This window comes from Martes martes (assembly GCF_963455335.1).
Source record: "Martes martes genome assembly, chromosome: 14".
Lineage (NCBI taxonomy): Eukaryota > Metazoa > Chordata > Mammalia > Carnivora > Mustelidae > Martes > Martes martes.
In genome coordinates, this window is record NC_137902.1 from 4,957,790 (window position 1) to 4,973,213 (window position 15,424).

The following is a 15,424-nucleotide window of genomic DNA, read 5'->3' on the forward strand; positions in this document are numbered from 1 at the left end:
CCCCGGAACTCTGGGCTAAAATAGCACGAATCTGGTCTCTGGGGCCTTATCTCAGCTCCTGGTTTTATGAATCTTCATCCCCAAAAGCAGAAAACCCATGTCCACCACAGATAGCCCAGGCCTGGGGATAAGGCTTGACCTGCACCTAAATCTAAGCACTCTGGGCCAGTGACCTGGCCACTCTGACCCTCAGTCTCCTCATCTGTAGTACCAGAATAATGATGTATGATGTTCATCTCCCAGGAGTTTCTGAGAATAAGAGAGATGACGTCCTTGCATGTCCTAGAGAGCACTCAAGCCAGGCTAGCTGCTTCCTTTAAAAGCCCAGATGAGGCCTCATCACAGGAACCCCCTCATGGTTACAATGGTCATTTACATTGATTCATTCAGGGAACATTACTCACTGATGCACTGATTACTGAATACTCACTAGAGGCCAGGCTCAGAGCTATTACAGGAAAATTAATATAACATGGAGAACAAAGTCCACAGACCTTCAGGGTCTAGTAGCATGGTAGCAGAGTCATTAAACAAATAATCACACTAGATCAACACACACATATGTACATACAGTAGTCCTTCGAAGTCTGTGATCATAGCCCTTTAGGAAAAACAGGAGTGAGAGTGTAACAGTGGGCCCAGACTGCCGTGGCAGTCCTCAGATATAAAAAAGGAAAGACATAATCCAGGCAGAAGGGAAGGAAGAGCATTCCAGGCAGATGGACCAGTAGGTGCAAAGGCCCTGTGGCAGGGAGTGGGTAGGTAAGTATATGGACCAAAGGAGGATGTATGGCTAGAAGACGGAGAGCCTGCTCTTTCCCTTTAAGAGACCAAGGGGGATACAGTGTGACCAAAGGCCACAGAGGCAGCTTTTTAAAGATTAATTTTCTAACTATTTTTGAAGTAAGAAATGTTTTACTTTACTAAGCAGCACACATATAAATATCTGTGTAGGACTGTTTTATGAAATAACACTTAACTGTACTATCTTCAGTAAATTCTGATGCTTTCTTACATTTTATTTCACTGAAAAAAAAAAAAAAAGTCTGTTGGGCATGACTGTTGTGGGTTGAACTATATCCTCCACAATACCATGTTCAAGTCTGAAACCCCGGGACCTGTGAAGGGGACCTCATCTGGAAACAGGGACTTTGCAGGTGTTGCCAGGTTAAGTTGACATCATACTGGACTGCAGATGTCAGAGGGGAGTTAAGTCCAAGGACTGGTGTCTTTACAAGGGGAGGGATTTTTATTTTTTTAAGATTTTATTTATTTATTTGACAGAGACCACAAGTAGGCAGAGAGGCAGAGAGAGGGGGAAGCAGGCTCCCTGCTGATCAGAGAGCCCGATGCGGGGCTCGATCCCAGGACCCTGAGATCATGACCTGAGCCGAAGGCAGAGACTTAACCCACTGAACCACCCAGGCGCCCCAAGGGGAGGGATATTTGGAGACATGGGAGGAAGGCCACAAGAAGACAGAGGCCGAGCGTGGAGGGAAGCGGCTGGAGCCAAGGAGCGCCAAGGCCTGGGGACAACCACCAGCAGTGAGAGGCACAGAGCACGTTCTCCCTCTGAGCCTCCAGAAGGAACCACCTCTGCCCACACCTTGACCTGGACTCCTGGTCCCCTGAACTGGGAGACAATAAATTTCCGTAGGTCTTAGCTGCCCAGGCTCTGTTAACTTTGAGGGCAGATGACTGCAGGGAACAAATACAAACACCCATTAAGCTGCCATCATGGCCCAAGGAAGGGTGGAGATGCAGAGCCGAAACCCGCCATCTGAAGGAGGGAGGATGGAATGAGAAGACCGAAGACCAAGGCATGAGGGGCTCCCCGACTTAAAGGTCTGATGGAGGATTCTGAGCCTGGCAAGGGAACAGAGAGGCCAGAAAGGAGGAGGAAAATCTCCATGAGGTTCTGCAGACAAAGGAAAGAGGAAGACCGTGTGGGGAGTGGGTGGAGGCTGGGGAAGGCAGACAGACGCAGAGGTTGCTGGAGGAACATGATGGGTGAGGCAAGATGCGCTGGGTTTAATGGCAAGTCCCTGGGGGAGGTGAGAGGCGGTGGGACCCCATCTGTGACCCAGGGAATAAATTTATACACAAAGGGCTTGGATGTGCCACGGTGCCCTGCGCCGTCCAAGGTTTACCATGTTGGACAGAGCACATGGGACACCTCCCTCAGCCAGGGACTCAGCACAGGTCACTCACTGTTCATTAAATCTGTCTCCCTGGGCCCCCTGCTAATTCTGGTTTAGAGTGGAGTTATTTTGAATAATTGGAGTCTCTTAACCAATAAGCATAAACACAAACTCTACTTTCTAAACCATTCCTTATTATAATCTGGGGTCCCCAATCCCAGCTTCAGATCAGCCCACACTGCAAGGTGGGACTTTTTGCAGCTTTGTTTGAGTTTCCCTAAAAGCAGTGTCTTTAGTTTGACCTAACGCACGAACATCTCAGAACCCCATACTCGGAAAGATGGAGATCTTTGTGTATATGGAATTTCAACCTGGTCACAAAACCTGTCCTCTCAGAGGGTGTGACTCCTGCACGAGAAAACACATATAAATAAGTCAATAAAGATGAGATAGAGTGTGGAGACCAACCGAGGAGAGGGTCTTCATGGAGGGTGGTCTCCGCACACAGGTTCAAATGCATGGACCTGGGGTTGGCCTTCAAACTTGACTCTCGGGCTGAAAATTTTAAGTGAGCCTTTTATGCTTAGATATGTTGGACGCCCAGTGCCTGAACCCCTTTCTCCTCCAGAACTAAGTCTGGTCCTGAACACAGAAGGCTGTTTGCAGTCACGGGTCACATTGTCCCACACAAGGACACACATGTCCTGCATACTAACGTGGTCAAGCTGGCTGCTGATGAAAAGCCAACTTTTTTCTATCTGAATCATATTTCCTAAGTCCCCATAATGTCAAAGGCTGGGGGAGGGGGTGGGGGTGGGGGATGGGGCGAGGAGAAATAATGGTCAGTTTTCGCATGCCTGCAACACCTCTGTCCTTTGCTGGGAGTCACTAGCACCAAGGTTTTCTGAAGGCTGAGTCAGTTACATTTTCTTATTATAGACTTTAATTCCTGGTGGTTATTTATTTTGTGGTTCATTGGAAAATCTTATACTCAGTTTGGGTTTGATATAATCAGTTCTCTGCATGGTCTGTCCCATTATTTTATGCTACTCCCATGCACGTTGGGGAATGTCTCTGGCATGAATATCCTAATTATCTCCCCAACCTAGGTCATCAGGAGGGCAGAGAGCTTCACATGAGGGAATGAATAGGCAGATCTTCTGACCCTGGGATTTCCTGTTGTCTGGGGCCCCATGCCATCAGCCAGGCAGACAGGAAGAGAAGGGCAGGCAGGAGTGTGAAGGGTGTGAGGGGAGGGGAGTTCCTCACTGAAGCCCTCACTCAGAGATGCATTTAGTTGACTTCAGGAACCCCAGAGCAGCAGACTGGCCCAAAGGGAGGCAGCCAGAGGCTCCTGAAGGGGTGTGGCATCCCTCCACCTTCAGAGCTCATGGGCTTCCGCTCTAGAAAGAGAGAGCCAGGTGAATTATCCGGTGTGCTCTGCGTCAGCACCGGACCCTTTGCTGAGACCCGTGAGGTCGATTCCCAGATCGCTGGGCCTCCCAATCTGCCCCAAGTCAGCAGGGTCTGGCCACTCACTTACACTTCAACAATCCAGAGCATCTCTCTGCTTGTGAAGCAGGCCATGACCTTGGGGGCTTGATGTCCCCTTTGAGGATTGGCTGTCCGTGGACCAGTGGCTCAGCCAGCCAACCTGGAAACCTCCCTGCTCCTTCCCCACCCAGCCTGGAAGCCTCTCCCACCAGAGGCTTGGGACACCCCCCGTCCACTCCCAAATGCCCATGTGCAGGCTGCCAAGGTGCCCGCTGGGCACTGATACTCCATGTGATCACCCACCTGCCCGAGACTGTGACCTTCTCACCTTGGCGTCCCGAGCACCAGGACCCTGAGCACGGGACAGGCACACAACCTCTTTTCACTAGAACCACTTGAAGCAGATTAAAACCTTTCTAGGCACTGGGGAAATGTAACCATGTGGGTAGGATGACTTCAAATATGTCTTATGTAGATTTTGGTATTTAGAACTAAAACGGCACATTGATTATAAAGTGTTTAAGGTAGAGACAGAGGCATGATGAGTACAACAAGCACAGGTGAACCGGCCACGCGTCTGAGGCACATGGCCTCCCGGACCACAGGCACTTGTCTCCGACAGAGAACACTTCTACCTGGTGGCCCATCATGGCCACACACTGAGCCTAGGTCCCTGGGAAAGGGCCCCTCGGGGTGCATAAGGGGCTGAGGCCGTCCTGCCAGAGTCTTGCAAAGACAATTTCTAAAACGCTTGGGTTCCCCACTCCCCCTTGGGGAATCCATGAGAAAATTTCAAAGGGAAAATCTGCAGTCTCTCCTTGCCACGGTTATGAGGAAGAGAAGACTCAAAGCTCCATTTGGAAGCCCTGCATCTCTGGAAGGGAGACACCGGCTGGCCGTGTTTCATTTTCCTTGGCTTTGAACCCTTTGAAGGCACACGGTTATGTGGGAAGCAAGTGTTTTCTTTGGCAGTCAAGGCCCTGTGTGGCCAATGCTTATATGACGTGGCTTTAGCTTAGGCTGTTAACATCCACACGCCGAAAGGAGGCCCAGCACAGAGACACTCAGCCCTGACCTGGAGAAAGCTCGGAATCAATGGTTTTACTCTAAAAACCTCACAGGAGATGCCAGCTCTTTTAAGACAGATTTCTGGTTTAAATTCTCTTGTCCTGCAGGCATCTTGAAGGGTTGGCCATGCTGTGCGCTTGGCAGAGAATGGGTTGTGCTGCCGGCTGGAGCTGAGTCTGGATTCCAACCTCACCGCACAGCGACCCCCGCACACACATAAGTACGAAATCCACCTGCCACGTCCTAGCTGTCCTTCCGAGGGACTGGATAACAAGGCGTCCCAGGTGCCCGGGGCTGGCTGTGAGTAAGCTGTGCGGTACTCAGAGTGTGCGAGTTATCTCTGCCTCTACTATGGAAATTTCCACCATGAGCACATCGAAACAAGGACAGAGACAGCCACCAGGCACCATCCCCAACTTCACATGAGCCCTGAGAAGATGTAAATTTGGCAAAGTGGAAGCTTCCCGACGGAGCCCGTCCCCAGAAGGTGCCACCTGGCGTCTGTCTCTGGAGCCAGGACTGGCAGTCAGACCCCACATGGTCTGCGTGAAGGCAGAGCCTGCCTTCCCAGCAGTCACCGGCGGGTGAACATCTTGGTTCAGAACCGCCTGGGTTAGAATGACTGGGCGTGTAGCAGCGGCCATGTGACTTGTTCAAAACATGTTTCACCTTCCTTTCTGGAAAGTTAAAGATGAGAAGGGAATCCAATGAACAACTTCCATTCTGGTTTTAATGATGATACGTGAAAACTGCACTCGGAGCGCTTAGAAAGTCACTGGCATACAAGTTCGATAAATATTTGCTGACATAATTCTCACTTTGAAGGGATGATGTGCTATTGGTGAGGCCAGCAAGTGAGAGACACACTCAAAGAGCATGAGGGGTGCTGAGCCGTGCTTTTGCCATCTTCTGTGACTACCTCTGGAGTCCCCAATGTCAGGGAGGGACAAAGTCTTAGAAAAGTCAATGTAAAGCAGAGGAATTATGAAACGACACACAGGGTCCGGTGACATGGAGACGTGGGAGCAGCAAGAGAACTCTTGTCAAGTATTTATGAAAGGGGTGCTCAGAAGAGAGAAGTCAGGGAAACTGAGGCAGAGAGGCGGCGAGACCCTCCGGGGCACCCAAGGGCAGAAAGAAAGCACGGCAGGATTCTTTTCTTTGTCCTGAGCCAGAAGCCAGGCAGGACTCAGAACTGAAGGACCAAAGCAGCGACGCAGGGCTCCTGAGAGGTTAGGATCACCCAAGAGCTAGTCTAGCCCTTCGGATCTCCCACCTTGAGCAGGACCTGGGTAACCTCTCTCAAAGGAAGAGACCCTGGGCAGCTCTCACTCTAACGGAGTTCATCAACAATCCCAACTGTGCCAACCGCTTGCACGAGATGCTTCCTTTCTCGAAGGAGCATTGCACAGCAGACGATAAAGAAAAGCACATGTGGAAAGACATCAGGACGGTGCAGAGCAGAAGCGATTATCTCCTAAAACTCCCATTCTGGGTGGTGCTAGCAGTGGTGAATGACAATGACTAGAACTCATCAGAATGAACCCCACAGTTTTAGATCTTGATTCGTGGGCTAGCAAAGGCAGCACCAGAGTCAGGATTTGGAGCCGACCTTTCATGACACCAGGATTACATCTCCCGTTGCACACCCAGCTGGTTTAGACACGACCCAGAAACGATGCTAAGACTTGCAGGCTCCCGCCCGAGATTTCAGGGCTGGACGCAGACTTACTTGTTCAGGATTTTGGCTCTCTTCGCGCTTGAAAAATTCTCCAGTTGCAAGGACTCCTGAGTAAGGAAAGCAACAGCCAGGTGGAAGTAGTTGTTCCAAAGCTGAAAACCAAAAAAGGGGAGACGCTGAGTGCCGGACAGCTTCCTAGCGGATCTCAGAACGCTCGGAGGCATTTCTCATCTTCCTGTACACTTTTCTGAAATCCACGGCCACTCTGGGCAGGCAGCGAGCCAGCCGGCCACGGTGTGGTTCACGGCCATGTGTGGGCATCGAGGTCACGGTGCGCGTGCTCAAATCCTAGCTCTGCCACCTCCTCGGGCAACTCATCTAATCTCCTGGGGCGTCGGTTTCCTGAGAGGCAAAAGGGGAGTCTCACAGCATCCGTCTCCGGGGGTTGCCGGAGGGGCACAGGTGTGAGCAGAGGAGAGGCTTCGCGGCAGGGGGATGGGGGGCTGCGGAGCGAGCGGTAAGGACGTGATAATGGCGGCTCCTGTTCCCGGGGCATCATGGAGCCCCTTCCTTACTAGTGTATCGATTTCTATAATTTACGACTTTTTCAGCTACCAAAAGTGTCCATAAACACTAGATAACTAAGGAAGCAAGTTGGAAAAACTCCGAACATTTTATATTTCAAAGACTTACAGATGATACATGGCTTAACAGACGATTTACTAAGAAATGATTTTTTTTTAAAGATTTTATTTATTTATTTGACAGAGATCACAAGTAGGAAATCACAAGTAGGCAGAGAGGCAGGCAGAGAGAGAGGAAGGGAAGCAGGCTCCCTGCCAAGCAGACAGCCCGACGCGGGGCTCGATCCCAAGACCCTGGGATCATGACCTGAGCCGAAGGCAGAGGCTTTAACCCACTGAGCCACCCAGGCGCCCCTGAAATAATTTTATTATAAAGCTCTAACCTGTGGAAGCTTAGTCTACTTGAACACGGTAACCTAGACTTACTCGTAACAGTGTCATTATGGGGGTGCCTGGGTGGCTCAGTCGGTTGAGCATCCAACTCTTGGTTAGGGCTCAGGTCGTGGTCTCAGGGACCTGCTTGAGATTCTCCCCTTAGCCCTCTGCCCCTCCCCACTAAAATTAATTAATTAATTAATTAATTAATAGCATCATCATGTGTAGATTCTTAAAGTCATGGAACTAATAGCCCTGGTTATATCAGTGCTTAAGAGCAGGTCAAGAACATCATGATGCAGGAAGAATTCTTGGATCACAAACAGGGATGATTTGGACATACTCCTGGCCTTTACACATAATTCCTACACCCACGAGCTTATTCCAGAGGACAGTCTGGTGGTGGATGGGGGGGTTTCCACCTGCTCCCAGGAGGGAAAGAGCCTGGACAGAGCTCCCATCACACATCCAAGCTCGAAAGGCTTCCACAATCTTTAGAAGAAACCTGGAGGTGTGGGTTTTCTCGTTTACCAAATAGGAAAAATATTTATTATATCAAATGAGACAGTCGCAAAAGGCTATATAAAAATAAACAGTAGCGACTCTATTTTTGGTCACCTGTGAAGTAAGTGGGAATTTTAGAGCCTAGTTGTAAGAAAGTGTGGTCTTCCATTTACCTAACACTTTTCATGAACGGGGCACTTTCTTCAGTAGCACAGCAGCTCGTTTGATTGCTGCAGAATTATCCAAGTAAGTGCTGGGCCCCTGCTTCCTGGATGCGGGGCAGCGACTCACACAAAGCCATGGGTTAAATGTGACAGTCTTGAGGGGGGTGTCCCGGGATGGAGCCCATGTGGGGCTTCCTGCTCAGCAGGGAGTCTGCTTCTTTCTCTCTCTCCCTCTCCCCTTCCCCTGCTTGTGCTCACTGCCTTGTGCACTTTCTCTCTTAAAAAATTAAAAATCTTAAAAAAAAAAAAAGGTTGTAAAAAATCACATAAAAATACAAGCCAAAAAACAGCATGCCCTCCGTGATTTGAGGTATGCCAAGCTGTGACTGGAGTGTCCGAACTTGAACAGGGTCTGAGCACTGGACGGTAGTAATAATGTGAGCTTGGTGTGGGTCCTTTTACAGTAGTTATGCAGAAGAAAGTTCCTGTTTGTAGGAAATACACATTATAACACTGGGGGGTTGGATGAGGTCCTTTGTGCTGTATTGCTGCGAACGGGAGGCAGGCTGGGCTGGAACACGGGGACACCGAAGGGGAAGTGGCTGGCAGCCCTCGGGGTTGATGAATTCAGTGCGAAGGAGGCGTCAGTAGATAGAACTGTGCGGTGAACACGATGATGTAAGAACATAGAAGCGTGCCCGTCAGAGTACCAGCTCCCTGGAGCTCACATTGAAGGCCGCTGCCGCCATATGACACCCAAGCCCTCCAGCCGAGGGTGGGCAGGTGGGGCTGCTGCTGGCTGGAATGGCAGGCCCGATGCACTTCATGCTCTCCAACGGCCAAAGAACACAGGGCCGCTAAGGTGTGTGAGCGTGAGGGAAGCAGCCTCGGGACCTTCCTCAGGAAACCATGCACGAGAGCAGTGATAACGGACACGCTGGGGAAAAGGAGCCCAGACTCACAGCAGCCACTCTTCCGATGCATGACTATCTACCCAGTGAGTACGGCGTGAGGCTCACAGGGATAAAATGGAAAACCCTAATGAAGGATACAAAAAGACGACCTAAATACTCCTGTATGGGATGGGAAAAAAGAAATACGGCAAAATACTCCCCCTCATCCTGTAACATTTCCCCTCCATTTATTTATAAACTCAATGGCTTACCAATAAACAAATGCCGCATTTTGAAAAAGTAAGGCTAACAAGCTGATTTTGCATTTCGTATGGAAAAATGAAATATAAAAGGGGCGCCTGGGTGGCTCAGTTGGTTAAGGTTCTGCCTTCAGCTCAGGTCATGATCTCAGGGTCCTGGGATCAAGCCCCATGTTGGGCTCAGGGGCGTCTGCTTCTCTCTCTGCCTCTGCCAGCCACTACCCCTGCTTGTGCGCTCTGTCAGATAAAGAAATAAAATCTTTAATAAAAAACAAAAAAAAGGAAAGGAAAGGAAATACAAAAGAGAAACCAAGATGGTTTTGCAATAGCACACTAATGGGGAAGTTCTGGCTCTATTAGTAGGGTATAAAACCAGAAGGTAGTAACGCAGGGAGCTGAATGGATAGATACACACACACACACACACACACACAGTTGCAATTATGTTTTTTACGGTGGCGTTTTTAAATCACAGGGAAATGCGAATCTATTCATGAAACGATATGGGAAAAAGTGAAGTTTCAACTCTTAGCTCTAATGCTAACAAAAAAATTCCAGATAAATTAATCATCAGGAAGTTTTAAAAAAAGGGCAGAATTATAAAGGTATTAGCACATACTAACTATGTAAAAAAATAGTTACCTTTATAACACTGAGGCAAAGAAGGATTTGCCAAGCAAAACATAAAACCCAAGAGGCATAAAAGAAATGACAGATTCAACTGCAGAAAAATTAAAAATTTCTATATGATAAGCCTAAACCCATGACTAGACTATATTACGAATTTCAACTTAGAAAAAAGAATGACAAATAGCCCAATAGAAAAATGAGTATAGGGAATGATCAGTCGGTTCCCAGTAGAAATCACACAGACAGTAAGTATTCTCAGCCTAAGTAGCAATCAGAGAAATTCCAACAAAAATAAGAAACAACAATTTTAAAGAAATTGGTCCTGGAGATGGTTTTAGAGAGTGGCTGCTCTCAAAGAAGGCTGATAGGATCGCAAATTGCTACAGAGGATAATTTATCAGTGTCCATTCACGTACACTTTCTTACCACTCCACCTAGCAGCTACCCTTCCAGGAGCCCGTTCACAGCAATACAGCACAGAGAAGCATTGCCCAGAGCAGGGACAACCCGGAACAGCATGGAGGTCCTCAGTGCAGGAGGGCCTGTGCAAATACTGGTACACATATACTGCTAAGTGTGACGGAACAGAGCAAAAAATACAGAATATAATCCGATCAGCGTTAAAAGCCAAAAGAAAGCACGCAGGGTCTGGATGAATGCTTAACTAGGCATCAGGAAGCGCCCACAGTTGGTTAAAAGTCACTCCGCAGAGGGGAAAAGGGTGAGGAGGGGTCTTTCATATTTCACCTGATGTGCTGGTTTGCAGTGCATGAATATTTTACAATGCGCATATACCTGTGTTTTAGGATGTGGGAAAATAAGCATTAAGCAGAGAAAATGATACAATCCTAAATATTGTAAAAAAAAAAAAACACTTTTAGATCTACAGTTCCTGATACATTAATATACACTTCTATTTCATAGTGTAGATAGAACAGACATTTACCATTTAAAAATTATTAAGGAAATACAGGCACAGGTTCCATCTCAGTGAAGAGTCCTGCCCGGGGAAACCAGTACCATTTACATCTGGATTTTTATGTTTATGAACAAACTTTAGTAAACTACGTAATAAAAAAAAATCATTATTAGCAGAAATACACCCAGAGTGCAATGAAACTGAAAGCCACAAACTCCAGATGTGTGGTAAATCATGCCAGGCAACATCAATCCTTATCATTCATTCATACTCACACTCACACACACACACACACACACACAGCCTCCCTCTCCCTCCCCAGCTTATCTCAGCAAGCACTGAAGAAACAGGGCCCAAACCCATAGATGGGCTGATGCAGCCCAGAGCCGTGTGGGGGAGGGTCAGTGCCAGGAAAGGCCACTGCAGGTAGCACCCGCAGAGAACCCAGTTCTCAAAGCCAGCAGAGCTCAAGGATGCAAACCACGGCCACGTCTGCGGATCCCTCCCTCCCGACGTGTGGACAGTGTGGGTCTGAGTCAGTCTCTCTGCTACAACACACGTGGGTGACCTGCCTTCTCACTCCCTACGTGTCACTCTGATTCCTACTTTTGCTCTGAAACCGCTCCATCTCCCTCCTTGCTAATCGAGCAAATACTCCAAACGCATAATTTTCAGTCCTCGGGTTCCAGTAGTACATCTTGTAAATTCCATTTCCATACCTTGCATGGGAAACCAATTAAGTTCGGGGATTAGAAACCCAAGATATTGGCTCCGACCAGCAATTTGTTTTAGCATATTTCCCAACAAAGGGCACGTCTACCTCTTCTCTTACCTGTAGCTCAAAGTTGGCTTGATCCAGAAATTTTTTGTTCAGCATATCTGCATACTGATTAATCGCTCGCAGGAAGACTCTGAAAAGATCAAGAGAAAATTACATAATTACACACTTAGGCTTGGGCACCTCTGTCAGCTTGGCATTTCAATGAGACACAGCCCGTGTCTGTCTGGAAAGTGAGCGCTCGAAGTCTAGTGAAAAGCTATGAGGTTGTGCCAATAAAAAGCCCAGAGAATTATATGCATATGTGCTCCAAATTAATCAAGGAAATTAGCACATGCAGAATAAAAGAAAAAGACCAAAATGCTAGCATCTGAAAGTAACATATGAAAAGTATCATTAAAAAAAACCTAATTTTTTTTTTTAAAAGGAAATGGTGCTAATTAAAGTCTCCTGTCAAGTCACCATGTCTTCATGGAATATTATTAAACTGGTCTTTGCTTAGCAGGCTTTTTACAGGTAAGCATTCGAAAGTGCTGTGATACACGATCCATCAGGCGTGGCGTGGTCTGGTGACTATCTGGAGTTACGGCTTAGTTCAGTGTTATTCATCCTCTGATCCAAATGTTGATTTTGGTAACTAACGACTTATTAAAAAAAAAAAAAGCTATGGTAGATGCATAAGTGATTTGACAAGAGGTTAGCAGGAATTTTAATGCATTGATCCATTGATAATGGACAATTTTAAGCACCCAGAGCAAACTATCACATCCTTTAATACCTGGACTTTTGCTTGTCTGTGTTGACAGGTTACAGATGACCCCGGAGGTCTAAGCCTTCCCCCCGCTTGTGCCTCCTGCAGATTACTTTTATTGTCCCTGAGTGCTCACAATAATACAGCTCAATCCAGATACTTCTTTTTAAAGGATGCTTCTCCCTCTGCACAAAGGCAGGATGCATGGAGAATTAACATTAGGTCACAGATAATAAACTTAATTACACTTCCTCTGTTTAGGCAGCAGGAAGCAGCCAGAGAGTGTAAGAAAAATCTAGGTTACTTCCCAGGAACCAGCGCTCTCCGAAAGCATGTTTTCTTTAGCCATGCATGCCTGGAGAAGCTCCCCGTGCCAGACTGTCCCTGAGTCCCTGAAGGTCAGGCAGCCTGGGAGGAGGAAGAAAGGGGCTTTCTGCCTGGGGCTTTAAGGAGGTCTCTATCCCCCACCTCCTGCCCAGCACTGCAGCATCTCACACACTCGGACAACTCCAAGAAAGGGGGTTTGCAGACAGCATCTCATTAAGGGACTGATCGGTTGGATCCAGGGCCAAAACAGGTATGACAAAAGGGCTGGGATGGAGTTTGCCATCACAGCTGCTGAAGAAAACTGTGGTCAGACTTATCCAAATTCTTCCCTGGGGACATTAAATAGAACCGAAAAGGAGGCGTCCGTGTTTTAAGTGACTCTGAGTGGAGGGGTGTGGGGATCCTGGCCTTGTCCATTATTAGTCAGGGGCACAGAAGGGACAGCAGCATCCAACAGCCAGAGGGTTGTCTGACAATACGACTACAGGCTGCCCAGTTAAACTGAAAAGCAGCTCTTACAGCTGAAATTTGGGACTTATTGGGAAAAGCTGAACGCAGGGCACTAAGGGTGTCTTGACGAATTAATAAAGGACCGGGATAAAAATCACTCAAGTTAGGATGGGTCTTGAATCTAGAGTACACCCGGCAAGCCTCATCAGCCCTCCAGGCCTGGGCTGGGGTCTCCTGGGCCAGGGTTAGCCCTCAGAAGCACAAGATGCAGGCCTGAAGAGAAAATGGTCTGCCCTGTCCATCTGGCCCTCAGCAATTGTGTTCTGAGAGCATCTGGGGACCCGCACTGGCATGAACGCCAGCAGCCAGAGAAGTTCTCCCGAGTGTCAGTGGAGTGGGACCACTCCCTGTCATTAGAGGGGGGCTCTCACGCAGCACAAAACCCTGGGCTACTGACCACCTTGCAATTTTTTCTTCAGTTTTAGAACTCAGCTGTTGACTAGGGTCCCCCGGGGTCCTTCTGAGCTTGAAGGAAGACCCTCCCGCCAGCCCTCTAGGACAATAAAGGCAAGTTTACTAGAACATGTGTTATTATTACATGGTAATGATTCTGCCTCAAGATAGCACCCAAACAGTTGCAATGTGCTCCTTCTAATTAAGCTCTGGAACAATTTCAGTCAGTTAAATAAAGATATTTCTCAAAATGACTTTAAAAAAAAAATAATGCCATGCTGAAATAATATGAATGCCAAATAAAAACTTTTTAATGAACCAACAGCTGAGAAAGTATGGGGCTGAGAGATTCTGTAATTTAGATTCACTATACATTTTTTAAAGGGCAAGGACAAAAAGCAAATAACACAGAATGAGAGTTGTAGCAGGACAACTAAAGGGAAGATCAAATGAAAACTGTCATTAGTGCCATCAACAAGGGCGAGCTGCTCGGGCTCCACCTCCGGGCCCTCGCACCTTCTACAGAAGCAGCCGGGACCTATAAATTGTACACATCCCAGAGCCCACACCTGATGGGATTAAAAGCTAAGCCATGCCAAGGCCTTCTGAAGATGAACCAATGACCTAACTAAGGAAAAGAAACATGAACAGGGGTTAGTTTTTGCATAAGAACATCTATTATCTGCTATAATTCATAGGTTATTTCTAATAAATATCAAACTAGAGAGAATAAATAAGAAAATCACACGAGAAGCTTTTGCATAAAAATCTGCTGTCAGTCACACAGAGGAATGTGGAAAGGATTGCAGCTAAGCTGAGCGACTGGACAGCAGGACACCTTCCCAGTCTGAAAAGAAGAGCTCAGGCGGGTTCCACATGGCTCAAGATCAAATCCTTTTAGTCAAGAGGCAATGAGAGGGGGGCAGTGTGAATGGGCTGGCTCTGCGGTCCTGGTGACTGCTGGAGCTGCACTCAGGGACAGGGAGGCCCTCCGGACTGTTCCCAAATAGTCCTGTCTGCTTATTCATTCCTGTGCCTGTGATGCTAAGTCAGGATCCAGCACGATTTCATATGCCCCCTAGGTGTCTGTCATAGGAATGGATGGATGGATGGATGCATGCATGGATGGACAGACGGACCGATAGATGATGGACGGATGGACGAATGGATGGATAGATGCATGGATGGATGATAGATGGATCGACAGATGGACAGATGAATGATGGATGGATGATGGATGGATGGATAGATCGACAGATGGATGATGGATGGACAGACGGATGGATGGATGATGGATAGATGGATGTGTAGCTCAGAAGGTCAGACTCTAACTCAAATCAGAGGGCACAGAGAGGCTAGAATAGTCAGTAGCCCCTGATATCCATGAGTAGATTGTCCACTGTGGGGTTCTGCTGTTTTGAGTTTCTTGTTAACCAAATTTCTCATTTGGCATTTGGCATTTATCAGTGGGCATTGCTCCCTCATTCTCCTCTCCACCTCCCAAGCTAGTCCCCTCATTTTCCTCTCCACCTCCAGACCTAGTCCTACATTTTCCTTTCCACCTCCCAGAGCAGGTCCTCATTCTCCTCTCCACCTCCCAAGTTAGTCCCCTCATTTTCCTCTCCATCTCCAGAGCGAGTCCCACACTTTCCTTTCTACCTCCCAGAGCAGGTCCTCATTCTCTTCTCCACTTCTCAAGCTAGTCCTACATTTCATCTTCCTCTCTACCTCCAGAGCTGGTCCCTCATTCTCCTCTTCACCTCCAGAGCTAGTCCTCTCATTCTTCTCTCCACACCTAGAGCTGGTCCTCCATTCTCCTCTTCACCACTGGAACTTGTTCCTGATGACAGGAACCTTGTCATTTATATATCAGGATCCCCTAGAGCATTTTAAAGGACCCCTTCAGCACCATGAATATTCTGAAGTGTTCTGATCTAAGAAACCTTTGGTCA

At 47.7% G+C, this 15,424-nt stretch overlaps 1 protein-coding gene across 1 annotated transcript in view; it reads right to left on the reverse strand.

Moving 5' to 3' along the window:
- DOCK1 (dedicator of cytokinesis 1) overlaps positions 1–15,424 on the reverse strand; it is a 495,164-nt gene that overhangs the window by 87,575 nt on the left and 392,165 nt on the right. Inside the window, exons 30-31 of the mRNA XM_080823568.1 lie at positions 11,546–11,624; positions 6,436–6,536 (exon numbers count right to left, since the gene is read on the reverse strand). Coding sequence (XP_080679694.1) covers positions 6,436–6,536; positions 11,546–11,624 — 180 coding nt within the window. The remainder of the gene's footprint in view (positions 1–6,435; positions 6,537–11,545; positions 11,625–15,424) is intronic.